The 14,802-nt window shown below is 39.6% G+C and overlaps 1 protein-coding gene and 1 non-coding gene across 2 annotated transcripts in view; both read left to right on the top strand.

Annotated features, from left to right (window-relative positions):
- RpL5 (ribosomal protein L5) overlaps window positions 1-14,802 on the top strand; it is a 43,859-nt gene that overhangs the window by 17,138 nt on the left and 11,919 nt on the right. Inside the window, exon 5 of the mRNA XM_067137310.2 lies at window positions 12,937-13,114. Within this exon, the coding sequence (XP_066993411.1) occupies window positions 12,937-13,114 (178 nt within the window). The remainder of the gene's footprint in view (window positions 1-12,936; window positions 13,115-14,802) is intronic.
- LOC136859340 (small nucleolar RNA SNORD36) lies at window positions 13,179-13,249 on the top strand. Its single transcript, XR_010858976.1, has one exon. It is a non-coding gene; the product is annotated as a small nucleolar RNA SNORD36 (small nucleolar RNA).

The following is a 14,802-nucleotide window of genomic DNA, read 5'->3' on the forward strand; positions in this document are numbered from 1 at the left end:
GCACGCTGTACACACGCCAAAGTGAAAGTGCGTAAAACTACCCCTGCACTTTCTGGACAACTCGTTCTGTTGTGATGCGGAGAAATTAAAATTACTGTAAAATGCTATCTTTAATCAAATGAAAGACAGTTTTGAATTAAAGGTATGAATTTCGATAATGGGAGAGTCAGTATTTGAGTTATCCGTATTTCGAATTCAAATTACATGCAGAACCATACCTCTTGTTTCTGGGGTCGAGATATTCTTCGAATTAGGCAGAATTTTAAATTAACCAATCTCCAATTATTGAGGTTCTACTGTATAAATAACCTGAGACATTAAGCCAGATAAACCTGAAACTCGTTTTTTGCAGTTTGATTTATTTTCTCTTTGAAATACTTTCAATGGTGTTACCTAAACGCCACTGTAACAGCCATCCGGTAATTCAAAGGCTTGTCTGTGAAATAAATGTTGTCCTATACATATGATGGTAGGCTTTAGAGGGGACCATTTGGACAAACTATACGGAATTAGCGCTGTGGAAAGGAGATGGCCCTCCTGTTGATTGAATCGGATAATACAGTTACAGCGCTCCTCCTGTGATCTCCGGTGCTACTGATGGGGGCAAAGCAGTTACGGAGCTTCGGAGGTTAACCGGAGGGCAGCCTTGTTCGCTGTACTAGTTCCGACTGTACGGACGTATTGAGCTGTAATTTCAAACTTGTGCCCATGAATGTAGGCAGTCCTAGGCACTGTATAAAAAACGCTACCTACATACACAGAAATGTCACAAGATATTCCATACAATACCCCTTAAAGAACGCATAGTGAATCAGAACAATGAATGCATGTTCGCATTAACATCTTTTATCTAAAAAAGTATCAACATATAGTTCATATCTATTAAATAAACTACTGTAGTTTTAAGTCCACCTTGTCAATACACCTTATGATAGAATATGAATTTAACATGTTTCGGGAATGGATGATTTTCCCGCAACATGTATGTTAAATTAACCCTTAGCACTCACACGGCCGGCCGTGCCCGACAAATAGAATATCCCGCATAGATCCTGTCCGACATGATTTTCTTCCCTATATAACTCCTTTGTCAGGTTATGCGTGCATGAATTACAGGCACAGTAAGCTATTGCCATTCTTCGACAATGATTTGAAGCCCTATAATCTCTTTGAAATCAGGCTTTGTGTGCCTTCTTGAAGACCATGTGAGTTTGCAAACAGACATTGCTTAGCAACATGGCGCCGTTCGAGCAGCTTTAGAAAGAAATAGCCAGACTTTTAGGTTAAAGTGACGTTGATTTCAGCGATGGTGAGTGATTTTCAATTAAGTGGTAAGGAAGATATTGCGGAACAAGATTGTGTTGGTAAGTTGAGTGATGAAAATCCCGATAATGAGGAAATTATGCTAAATGGCAGTGCTGGTGTGTCTACTGATGGCTGATGGAAATATCTTGACACTGACTTGGACTTCAAAAGCCCATTCACAGGTACGTCAGGTTATAAACCACCACAAGGTTGCGTTAACATGACTTTTTCCAATTATTCATGGCTGATTAGTTATTGTTGGTGTTGTTGTTTGAGTCATCAGTCCATAGACTGGTTTGATGCAACTCTCCATGCCACCCTATCCTGAGCTAACCTTTTCATTTCTACGTAACTATTGCATCCTACATCTGCTCTAATCTGCTTGTCATATTCATACCTTGGTCTACCCCTACTGTTCTTACCACCTACACTTCCTTCAAGAACAAACTGAACAAGTCCTGGGTGTCTTAAGATGTGTCCTATCATTCTATCTCTTCTTCTCGTCAAATTTAGCCAAATCGATCTCCTCTCACCAATTCGATTCAGTATCTCTTCATTCGTGATTCGATCTATCCATCTCACCTTCAGCATTCTTCTGTAACACCACATTTCAAAAGCTTCTATTCTCTTTCTTTCTGAGCTAGTTATCGTCCATGTTTCACTTCCATACAATGCCACGCTCCACACGAAAGTCTTCAAAAACATCTTTCTAATTCCGATATCAATGTTTGAAGTGAGCAAATTTCTTTTCTTAAGAAAGCTCTTCCTTGCTTGTGCTAGTCTGCATTTTATGTCCTCCTTACTTCTGCCATCGTTAGTTATTTTACTACCTAAGTAACAATATTCATCTACTTCCTTTAAGACTTCAATTCCTAATCTAATATTTCCTGCATCACCTGCCTTCGTTCGACTGCACTCCATTACTTTTGTTTTGGACTTATTTATTTTCATCTTGTACTCCTTACCCAAGACTTCATCCATACCATTCAGCAACTTCTCGAGATCTTCTGCAGTCTCAGATAAAATAACAATATCATCGGCAAATCTCAAGGTTTTGATTTCCTCTCCTTGGACTGTGATTCCCTTTCCAAATTTCTCTTTGATTTCCTTTACTGCCTGTTCTATGTAAACGTTGAAAAGGAGGGGGGACAAACTGCAGCCTTGCCTCACTCCCTTCTGGATTGCTGCTTCTTTTTCAAAGCCCTCGATTCTTATCACTGCAGACTGATTTTTATACAGGTTGTAGATAATTCTTCGTTCTCGGTATCTGATCCCTATCATCTTCAGAATCATAAATAGCTTGTTCCAATCAACATTATCGAATGCCTTTTCTAGATCTACGAGTGCCATGTACGTGGGCTTGTCCTTCTTGATTCGATCCTCTAAGATCAGACGTAAAGTCAGGATTGCTTCACGTGTTCCTACATTTCTTCTGAAGCCAAATTGATCTTCTCCCAACTCAGCTTCAACTTGTTTTTCCATTCTTCTGTAAATAATGTGTGTTAAAATTTTGCAGGCACGAGATACTAAACTAATGGTGCGGTAGTTTTCACACCTGTCAGCACTGGCTTTCTTGGGAATAGGTATAACAACATTCTGCCGAAAATCGGATGGGACTTCTCCTGTCTCATACATCCTGCACACTAAATGAAATAACCTTACCATGCTGGTTTCTCCTAAGGCAGTCAGTAATTCAGAGGGAATATCATCAATTCCAGGTGCCTTGTTCCTATTTAGGTCACTCACAGCTCTGTCAAACTCTGACCTCAAAATTGGGTCTCCCATTTCATCAGCATCAACAGCCTCTTCATGTTCCAGAACGAAATTATCTACATCGTTACCTTGATACAACTGTTGGATATGCTCCTGCCATCTTTCTGCTTTGTCTTCTTTCCCTAGAAGTGGCTTTCCATCTGAGCTCTTAATATTCATGCACCTAGATTTCCTTTCTCCAAAGGTTTCCTTGATTTTCCTGTATGCAGCATCTACCTTTCCCAGGACCATACAGCCTTCAACATCCTTGCACTTCTCCTTCAGCCATTCTTCCTTAGCTACCTTGCACTTTCTATCCACTAGATTCTTTAATTGCCTGTATTCTTTTTTGCCCTCTTCATTTCTAGCATTTTTGTATTTTCGTCGTTCATCAATCAGGTCTAGTATCTCCTGAGTTATCCACTGATTCTTAGTTGATCTTTTCTTCCTTCCTAACATTTCTTCAGCAGCCCTTCTGCATTTCTCATGACTCTCCACTCTTCCTCTATTGTGTTTCCTTCAGCCTTTTCATTTAGTCCTTATGCAACATGTTCCTTGAAACAATTCCTCACACTCTTTTCTTTCAACTTGTTTAGATCCCATCTTTTTGCATTCTTTCCTTTCTTAAATTTCTTCACCTTCAGATGGCATTTCATGACCAACAAGTTGTGGTCAGAGTCCACGTCTGCTCCTGGGAAAGTTTTGCAATCCAACACCTGGTTTCTGAATCTCTGCCTAATCATAATGAAGTCTATTTGATACCTTCCAGTGTCTCCAGGTCTCGTCCACGTATACAGCCGTCGTTTGTGGTGTTTGAACCAAGTATTGGCAAGGACTAAATTATGATCAGTGCAGAATTCAACCAGCCGACTTCCTCTTTCGTTCCTTTGTCCCAATCCAAATTCTCCTACTGTACTACCTTCTCTTCCTTGGCCTACCACTGCATTCCAGTCTCCCATCACAATTAGATTCTCGTCACCTTTTACATATTGTATTAAATCTTCTATCTCCTCATATATTCTTTCGATTTCTTCATCATCCGCTGAACTAGTAGGCATATAGACCTGCACTATTGTGGTGGGCATTGGTTTGGTGTCTATCTTGACGACAATAATTCTTTCACTATGCTGGTCGTAGTAGCTTACCCGCTGCCCTATTTTCTTATTCATGATTAAACCAACTCCTGCATTTCCCCTGTTTGATTTTGTGTTGATAATTCGGTAGTCGCCTGGCCAAAAATCTTTTTCTTCCTGCCAACGTACTTCACTTATACCAACTACATCTAACTTTAGCCTATCCATTTCCCTTTTCAGATTTTCTAACCTACCACAACGATTCAAACTTCTAACATTCCACGCTCCGACTCGCAGAATGTCAGTATCCATCTTCCTGATGATCGCCCCCTCTCGTGTAGTCCCCACCCGGAGATCCGAATGGGGGACTAGTTTACCTCTGGAATATTTTACCCGGGAGGAAGCCATCATCAGTACATCATTCATACAGAGAGAGCTGCATGTCCTCGGGAGTTAGGTACGGCTGTAGTTTCCCGTTGCTTTCAGCCGTGTAGCAGTATCAACACAGCTAAGCCATGTTGAGTATTATTACAAGGCCGTATCAGTCAATCATCTAGACTGCCGCCCTTGCAACTACCGAAAGGCTGCTACCCCCCTTTCGATGAACCATTCGTTAGTCTGGTCTCTCAACAGATACCCATCCGATATGGTTGCACCTGCGGCTCGGCTATCTGCATCATTGGGACACGCAAGCCTCCCCACCGCGGCAAGGTCACATGGTTCGCTAGTGTAAACATTCAAAAGGTTACACCCCTCACATGTGAGTCTATTAGGAGGTCGTGGATGGATGTATCTTCTTAAACTCAAAGCATTTTTAGGCATAATCCTAAATATGGCAATGAACAGTAAGCCTGAATTACGACGTGAGACTGTGTTCTTCAGCAATACTTGTGGAAAAAATCCTGGATTACATCCCGGCGAGTGTTTTGGGAAGTTCCACACAATGCACTATTGGACAAAAAGTGACTGAGATAATTTCAGGTTTTAAAATGCTGAACATTGCACCTGAATACTGTATTGGAATTGTATTATATTTACTTTGTTTGCTTTAGTTGATTTTTATACATATGCTGTCAATATGTTTGTGCTGTTACTTATCCCTCTGCAAGCAGATTTTTAAATGGAGCTGGAGAGGAAGGAGTTTTCAGAAAAAAGAGAGGGCTAAGGGTTAATAATTTTCTATCATAAGGTGTATTGACAAGGTGGACTCTTTAAACTATAATAGTTTCTTTAATAGATTCATACAAGTCAATATAGGATCAAATAAAATACCTATTAGGGTTAAGTTTATCAACAAAAATAGTTCAGATCTCATTTAGATACAAACCCTGTGAATACTCATAGGTTCAATTGTTTCTCAGAAAAGTGTAAGCTCTACCTATGAAGAATTTATACAATACCCTGCATTCATTATTATGATTTATTACTTTTTTATAATTATTATTTGGAGTTTCCGTGGCTTAGGCGGCAGCGCGCCGGCCTTTCACCGCTGGGTTCCATTATTCAAATCCCAGTCACTCCATGTGAGATTTGTGCTGGATAAAGTGGTGGGGGGACAGGTTTTTCTATGGGAACTCTGGTTTTCCCTGTCTTCCATTCCACTAACACTCTCCAATATAATTTAATTTCATCTGTCGGTCATTTATCATTGGCCCAGAGTAGTGTGACAGGCTTTGGCAGCCGGCACAATTCCTCTCCGTGCTGCTAGACTGAGGCTTCATTTATTTCATTGCTGACCTTGTCGAATGACTACAAACAAACTGAGGATTTTCATTATAACCTAAACTATTTCTCGCTTCCTTTCTGCAGTATGATATATAACTATCTTCTGTAGTTATGGGTTTAAAAAATTTCAGTTTAATAGGTGAAAGATTAACAGTAATATGTACTACATTCAAATTGTTACTGTTACTATCGAAATATTCCCATACACTCGGTGCCAGAATAGAGTAGGTTCAATTTACATTTGAATTCGCTTTTCTGGAATACACCGTATTTTGTCGTGTAATTGACGTAATGTTTTGATGAAAAATACAGGTGAAAACTTTGGATGCGTAAATTATTCAACGAATTCAGATATTTAAAATTCGTTTACATTTAAAAGATACATTATATATAATATGCACACAATTGGTTCAACTCATTTGCGATTTGACGTAAAATTCCAGCATGAGGTTTTTTTCTGAAAAGGAAATATGGTAGGGAACATCAAGTAAGTTGGACACTGGGTTTGAAGTACCAACACTGGAAAACATTCTTCCTGTTACGAGCTGACAATACTACCTGAAGTGAAATAAACATGAACCGATAAAAGTACATAATGACATACCGGCAAAAAAACAAAAAAATGTCCAACACGAAAAGGGCTGGTCATCGAAGGAGGGGACCTGCTAGATTTCCCCAAATCGTTCGTATCCAATCTTGTACGAGGGTCATGTCCGTCCACCCACCCTTTTTCTTGGATATGAAGGTGGATCCCTCGCTGAAATTTTACTTTAGGCATGGTTTTTCGGTTTAGAACAACGTAAGGTGGAAGCCTTTTGCCATCACCTGTTACAGCAAGCATTGTTCTTCATATGCGTTATTGGGCGCTGTACACGGCAATTAACCCAGTTGCCAAACTTCCTTAGGCATAATACTTTGTCACCTAGGTCCTCATTATGACAATATTTTACAGTGTATATATATATATATAAATTGTACTTGATGGGTGTTAGAAAGGGAAAGGCAGAGTATGGGGCTGTTTATCAGGAATACCATTGCACGCAACATAGTTTCTGTTAGGCACGTAAATGAGCGAATGATGTGGCTAGATTTGTCAGTTCGAGGAATTAGGACGAGAATTGTCTCAGTGTATCACCCTGTGAGGATGCAGATGAGGATGAAGTTGACCAGTTTTATGAAGCGTTGAGGGACACTGTAGTCAGGATCAACAGCAAGGATAGGATAGTGCTAGTGCTAATGGCCAGTTTCATTGCGGCCGGGCTGAGTGGCTCAGACGGTTAAGGCGCTGGCCTTCTGACCCCAACTTGGCAGGTTCGATCCTGGCTCAGTCCGGTGGTATTTGAAGGTGCTCAAATACGTCAGCCTCGTGTTGGTAGATTTACTGGCACGTAAAAGAACTCCTGCGGGACTAAATTCCGGCACCTCGGCATCTCCGAAAACCGTTAAAGAGTAGTTAGTGGGACGTACAACAAATATTATTATTATTAGTTTCATTGCGAGAGTTGGAAATAGAACTGAAGGATATGAAAGGGTGATTGGTAAAGGTAAATTGGTAAACTGTTTCGAACAGTAGACAGTAAGCAGTTCAGGATATAGAAAGAGAATGGGTGGCATGCAGGGATGCTGTAGTAGAAACAGCAAGGGAATGCCTAGGAACAACTGTGTGTAAAGATGGAGGAATGATGAAGTGAGAGCAGCTTGTAAATGTAAAAAGAAGGCTTATCAGAAATGGCTCCAAACAAGGGCTGAGACAGACAGGGATTTGTACGTAGATGAAAGAAACAGAGTGAAACAAATAGCTGTTGAATCCAAAAAGAAGTCGTGGGAAGATTTTGGTAATAACCTGGAAAGGCTATGCCAAGCAGCAGGGAAGCCTTTCTGGACCGTAATAATCTTAGGAAGGGAGGGAAAAGGGAAATGAACAGTGTTTTGAGTAATTCAGGTGAACACGTAATAGATCCCAGGGAATCACTGGAGAGGCGGAGGGAATATTTTTAACATCTTCCCAACGTGAAAGGAAATCTTTCTGGTGGTGTTGCAAACAGCTAAGCGCATGGGGAGGAGGAAAATGTTGGTGAAATTACGCTTGAGGAAGTGTAAAGGATGGTAAATAAATTCCATTGTCATAAAGCAGCAGGAATAGATGAAATTAGACCTGAAATGGTGAAGTATCGTGGTAAGGCAGGGATGAAATGGCTTCATAGAGTAGTAAGATTAGCATGGAGTGTTGATAAGGTACCTTCAGATTGAACAAAAGCAGTAATTGCACGTATCTATAAGCAAGGGAACAGGAAGGATTGCAACAACTATCAAGGTATCTCATTGATTAGTATACCAGGCAAAGTATTCACTGGCATCTTGGAAGGGAGGGGCTGTCAGGGGTTTTCAGTATGTGCCACGTAATTGAAAAATGCTACGGGAGGAATAGGCAGTTGTGTAAATGTTTTGTAGATCTAGAGAAAGCATATGACAGGGTACGGAGGGAAAAATTGTTCGCCATACTGGCTGTGTATGGAATTAAAGATAGATTATTAAAATCAATCAAAGGAATTTATGTTGACAACTGGGTTTCAGTCAGAATTGATGTTAGGTTGAGTTCTTGGTTCAGAGTACTTACAGGAGTTAGACAAGGCTGTATTCTTTCACCTTGGCTGTTTGTAGTTTACATGGATCATCTGCTGAAAGGTATAAAATGGCAGGGAGGGATTCAGTTAGGTGGAAATGTAGTAAGCAGTTTGACCTATGCTGACAACTTTGTCTTAATGGCATATGTGCCGAAAGCCTGCAGTCTAATATCTTGGAACTTGAAAATAGGTGCAATGAGTATGGTATGAAAATTAGCCTTCAGATTGGTGATGCAAAGCTAGAACAGGTTAATAATTTAAAGTATGTAGGTTGTGTGTTCTCCCAGGAAGGTAATATAGTGAGATTGAATCAAAGTGTAGGAAACCTAATGCAGTGAGGTCGCAGTTGCGATCAACAGTATTCTGCATGATGGACGTTTAAAAAAGTGGATGCATCTAATACGGGAACATTTCTTTTTCTCCACTTTGGACCCAAAATTATTGGGTTGCGTAAATTATGCAAGGGCGTTTATTATTCGAGAAAATATGGTACTTAATATTGAAAAATATTATATGAAATAGAAACGAGGTCATTTTAGATTACACATTCACATGCGTAATGTTGGTTGCTTATGCAGCAAGGTGCTTCTTGCCTCGTCTTGAGTTTGCATAATGCACGCCTCTAGTATCCAGGTACGTGTACCTACGGTAGCCGTCGGGTTCTGTACTTAAACCACTCGTTCGTGTACCTACCAGTGCATACAGTGCCAGAATGCGTATCCGTTATAATTGTTATACTGTGTCAAAATAGACCTCGGTAGAAGTGAACGCCCTAGTCGCTTGTTGACACGTATTTATGAAATTGAGAAGGCCCATGGTTGGCTATTTGCATACTCGGCACAAACAACATTCAGCTCCGACTACCTGTAGGCCTACGACACACTGCTCGCCGCCCAATGCGGAGACAACGCTCTCGAGATCTCTCGAAATTTCTCGCAAGAAATAAGTGCCTGCACTAGTCTCAAGAAATCTCGAGACCTCGTCTCAGACTGCCATCACTAGTGCTAAGTCGGGCTCATCAGTTGGTAAATGGCACACCCACCGAGACGCATGGCTAGTGCATACTGTGGACTCCACTGCATAGGCTATTTGGAGCCACCGGCAGTGCCAATGCACTATGAGAGACTTTTGTCTCATTACCAAAAATTGATGCCTGCCTGGCCATTTTTGTCTGAACGATTGACTCCACCCATATGCTGGTTGCACATAAAATTCCTGGAAGGTTATTTATGTCAACATTCTATTCATCACTGGAATTGTTGTCACTACTATCTTCAGGTGAAATACTAGAGATAAAATAAAAATATCAAGAGCAGGGAAAGGGTCATCTGCTTGTTCTTCTAATATCTCTAAGATTTCATGAAGGTTTAGTGACTTTATTGAATTGGGCCTCTCCCAAAACAGAAAACAATAGACTAATCAGTTAATGTTACGGGAAGGTTGACTGCTAAGTTTCTTAAAATAAAATGTAGCAGGTATTGTTTTAGAACGAACGTCTTTGTATTATCCTACCATCCTTTATATGGGACGGTCTAGTTTGAGCAGACATGAAGGGCTTGTAATTAGAAAGAACTAAGATGTAACATAATATTATGCTGTAGGGATATGTTAACAGTGTATATATAAAAAACACAGCCGTGTGTTTGAACAAGAGCAGATAATACGCAAGATTTGCCATGGCGGAGCAAATCTTCTTACCTTCCGATCAGAACACAAAGTGCACAACAGTGTCGGCACTTACAATACTGGAACACATTCAAATGAGAACAAAACACCATAATAAGGGCGTGAAGACAAGTCGCTCGCCAGAGAATTGTTGAATTCCACTAGAATACCAAAACGTATACTATCTTACATTTAGGACAGTAGGATTATCTGGGTTAATAAGAACAATATTAGACACTTCCTAACTTTTTACTCTTAATATATCCTATGATTCTGCTCCACGTCTTGTTGTATTGAGACATCCTGAAGAAAGCACCAGATCTTACTTGTCAATTTGTCCCTTGAAGTGGGATCTGGAGTAAAGGATGCTCCTGTCTCAGAGGGAAATGGTATGAGTATTCTTTGGGTGCTGCATTTTTCATTGTCTTACAGATTTGAATTGGAGTATGAATTAATCTTGATAAGTGTCTTTGAAGAAGGATGATACATTTTAGGAACCTTGAAAAACAAGAACACCCTTTGACATGCTTCCCTTGCCATGTCATTGAATAAATAAATGACTTACGAAAGTTAAATACAATTCTATCTTCTTAGGAGTATTTTAGATTTGGTTGTGATTTCACTTGCCATACGTGTACAGTATATATTGAAAAGTATTAGAGTTATTCAATAAAATTAAAAATGTTCCATTTAGCATCATTGTTGAGATACTGTATTTACGCAAATAATCCCCGCACCCTAATTTTAGGAAGGCTCATTTTGAAAAAAAAGTTAAACGAACTAAAATTCCTTTCATCAAAAGAGTAACATAGCCGTAAACATACATTTCATATCGCTCCGCCAGGTCCACATGGTCTTTTACGCAAATATGTACGTGTGAATTTACGGATATAACTGCTTTGCCTGAACATGGATGAGATGATAAAAATGTATAATACTTCTATGAAGTATATTTTCCATCAAAATTACCATGTAGGCCCAGGTATTTCATTAATCTGAACTTGCAATAGGCTCTATTCCCTGTACATTGAAAGATTTGTTGTCTCTTGAATCACTAGAATCCTCTCCCAAATTACTTACAAATTCTTACTTACCAGTTCGTCGCACTCACTTTTTCCCACTCACATTTTGAATTGTTTTTCCAATTTTCAGAGCATCACTTGTTGCTCTGGTAGAGCACCACTTTTCAATTTCTTCCCCCTTACGTTTCCAGTCTCCCAATGTAACACGTCCAACACTTTCTTCCGTTTACTCACCATACTCACAGAGGATATGAAAACTATAACATCCGCACCCAACCAATACTACACTGAACAATGACTGAAAACTCTCTGCACCTGTCCTTGAGAAAAAAACGGTCCTACTGCATGACTGCAAATTAAGCCTGCCAGTGTCGGATAAGCGAAGGTCGGTTGAGCGAGACTCTACTGTAATGCACTTGGATAACTAACCGGCAAACATAACCTCACGCAACAAAAGAATAACATATCCAAAGATGAGAAGTCTATGCTGGCACCCTGTTCAAGTACTTTATTCATTGAATTAATGAACTGTATGCATATGTGCCTATAACTTGCACAGAAAGTACCCGGTGCCCTTGAAACTTCGTGGCTTATTGAACATTCCTATGACGAGGGGAGGGAGTAGGAAGACTCTTGCTTCCGTCGGAATTGCAACACAGGTCAGTAACTCTATACGTGTACGATTTCCCGCCATAGCATTTCTCTTGTAATTCAGATGTGACAACCCTTGCTGCGTCGCAAAATATTAGAAGACCCATTAATGCATGCAGTCACCTTGATTCACTGTTTAAACCTTTGAAAAACTATGGAAAGTACGATTTCCGAAATGTATCCAACGAGGTGCATTTACGTTATTCAAATAATGCAGTGGGATAAATCACTGCCAAACATAACCTCACGCAGCGAAAGAAAAAGCACGTTTGAAAGACAAATACAAATTATGCTGGCTCCCCTGTGCAAGTGTTTTATTTTTTGGATTACTGTACGGTTTGCATTTTTAGATGCCTTGTACTTGCACGGAAAGTACCAGACGCCCTTAAACCATTGTGGGTTTTCAAACTTGCCTATGGCGAAGTCTTTGGCTTTTAAAAAGTCCGTTCGGGCTAGGCATAAAAAACAATGCAGTTTGATTGGCATAGACGATATTGTTCGTTGCGTACGAATTGATTGGAAATATGAGCCACGCTTTTCGCCGACTGTCGACATCGCATGTTCGTGGATTCTGCTTCTCCGCACACTGCCTGTTACATGATACTTTGGTGTTCCATAAAACGCTGAATACAAAAGAATTACGATTTCACTCAAACTTGGCAGCTATGACACACATTGTCAACACACCGAAGTGAGTGAAAATGTGGAAAGCCACCTCTGCATGTTTCGGAAGACGCATTCTATCGTAACACGGAGAAATTTTGAATTTAAATTACTCTGTACAATACTATTTTTTCAAATGTAAAGGCAGTTTTATATTAAAAGTTTGAATTGTTTTCTGTTTAAATATGACATATGGGGGCAGTTTTCTTCCATCTGCGGTTACACAAAGCATAACAGCACGCCCAATATCGAAAAGTAGGTGAGCCAGGAGCGTGTTGCCAACCTTGACGCAAATAAAACCCACACCGCCATTTCGTGCCTCAATTTTTTTTTAAATATGCAGGGATTATTTGCATAAATGCTGTAATTCTTGGGAAGATTTGTTGTAAACCTTGCTTTTGTATAAAAGGTGTTTTGATTTTTGTGTGAATTAAAGCCCTGTTTGTTCTCTTTTAGTACCAAACGCTTCCCTGGATACGATGCGGAATCAAAAGAGTTCAATGCTGAAGTTCATCGAAAGCATATCTTCGGACAACATGTTGCAGATTATATGCGACAGTTAGCTGAGGAGGATGATGAAGCTTATAAAAGGCAATTTTCCCAGTACATCAAATTGGGAATTGAAGCTGATAGTGTAAGTTTTTCAATCTTTCTTTTAAAAAATTTAACTTTAACTTGAAAATTTTTAGGTGTTGAGGTTGTTGTGATGAACAGAAATCTACTGAAGTGATGTGATGATCATAAATCGAGCTTTTTAATACTGAACAACCTTGATTGCCTCGTCATATGGTTTCATTGAATCAGAAATATAGAGGTGGGTGATATACAAAAATATGAGCAGCTTAGTGTAATTTACTAAGTAGAGATTGAGTTATGACTTTCACCATCAGTAGAAAACTTTGCATTTGGAGAATTTTTTTATAGTACTTTTATCTTGCTATTAGTGCCGCGTTCATTTGATCATCTCAGAACTCAACCAAACTAGATATAGTCTTTTATCTCCAATGTAACAGCAAAAGCCAGTGAAAGACAAATAGGCCTGCGTCATCATATTGACACATTAGACCACAGTTCCATTAATGCCACCTGTGTTAATACCCTAGATCCACACGAGAAGTTTACTCTGGAATCAGAAACCCATGAATCCTTCAATTTCTTAGATATAACTGTTACGAGACATCATCTGAGCTATAATATCTATAGAAAACCTATGCAAGCAGCGACCACTATTCAGCAGGGCTCTTTACACCCACACTCACAAAAAAAGCTGCTTATTATAGCATGATGCAGAGCATTTACTATCCCTCTTATCAAAAGCAGATATCGAGGAGGAGTTGAACACTATTTGCGCAGTAGCAAAAAGTAATGGATACAGCATACGTTTCATTGATAAAATTAACAAGATAAAGAACCTTATTTGAAGAAAAGGCTCCCAAAAAAGGCACACTTCCCTCACATTTAATAACCCATATATGGTCACAAACATTTTCAAGAAACACAGTTTGAATGTAGCTTTTAAAACTAGTAATACTGATTCTTCTATATTTCAAACACACATTTAATTAATCCTCATAATAGGTTTCTCAACTCCGGGGTTTACAAACTCAAGTGTAATGAATGTGATGCAACATGTGGGGCAAACAAGCAGAAATTTCACTGCGTGTTATTGAGACCATATTAGTGTAAGAAATCTTTTTTCTGCCATGTGTCAACATATGGTTGACTCTAACCATCAATTCAAAACTATAAAGCAGGGCATGGACATTTTGAAGGTCGTAGGAAGGGCACTCTGTTCAGTATATTCAAGAGTTACGTCATTCATCTCAAACAATATCTTAATCTTAACTGCAATTTAAAGGAGAAAAGAAACAAAAGAACTCCTGTGGGACTAAATTCCGGCATCTCTGTCTCTCCAAAAACCATAAAAGTAGTTAGTGGGACGTAAAGTCAGTAATAATTATTATTGACTTTATAATAATTGTTCATTTTCTACACTTAAGGGACCATCACCCCACCTAAGGAAACTCATCCACTCAAAGTCGTTGGTCGCCTTAGTGGCTCGAGTTATGACACCTGGCATTATGACGCTGGCTGTACAGTCTATTCATTACAAGTCTTTTAAGGACTGAGAAAGGTTTTATACCAACTAGATGGTGGACAACGTGCTCGAGACAACAGAAGCTGGAAAAATCAAGTGACCTTCACTTCAGTGTATTAGCAACTGGATCGTACGTGCTTGGGACCCCTTGAAATTGTTGAAAGTAGTTTAAAAAAATCCGGGATGGCATGTGCATTAGATGGCTCTGAAGATTTTCTATGGAA

This window comes from Anabrus simplex, chromosome 1 (assembly GCF_040414725.1).
Source record: "Anabrus simplex isolate iqAnaSimp1 chromosome 1, ASM4041472v1, whole genome shotgun sequence".
Lineage (NCBI taxonomy): Eukaryota > Metazoa > Arthropoda > Insecta > Orthoptera > Tettigoniidae > Anabrus > Anabrus simplex.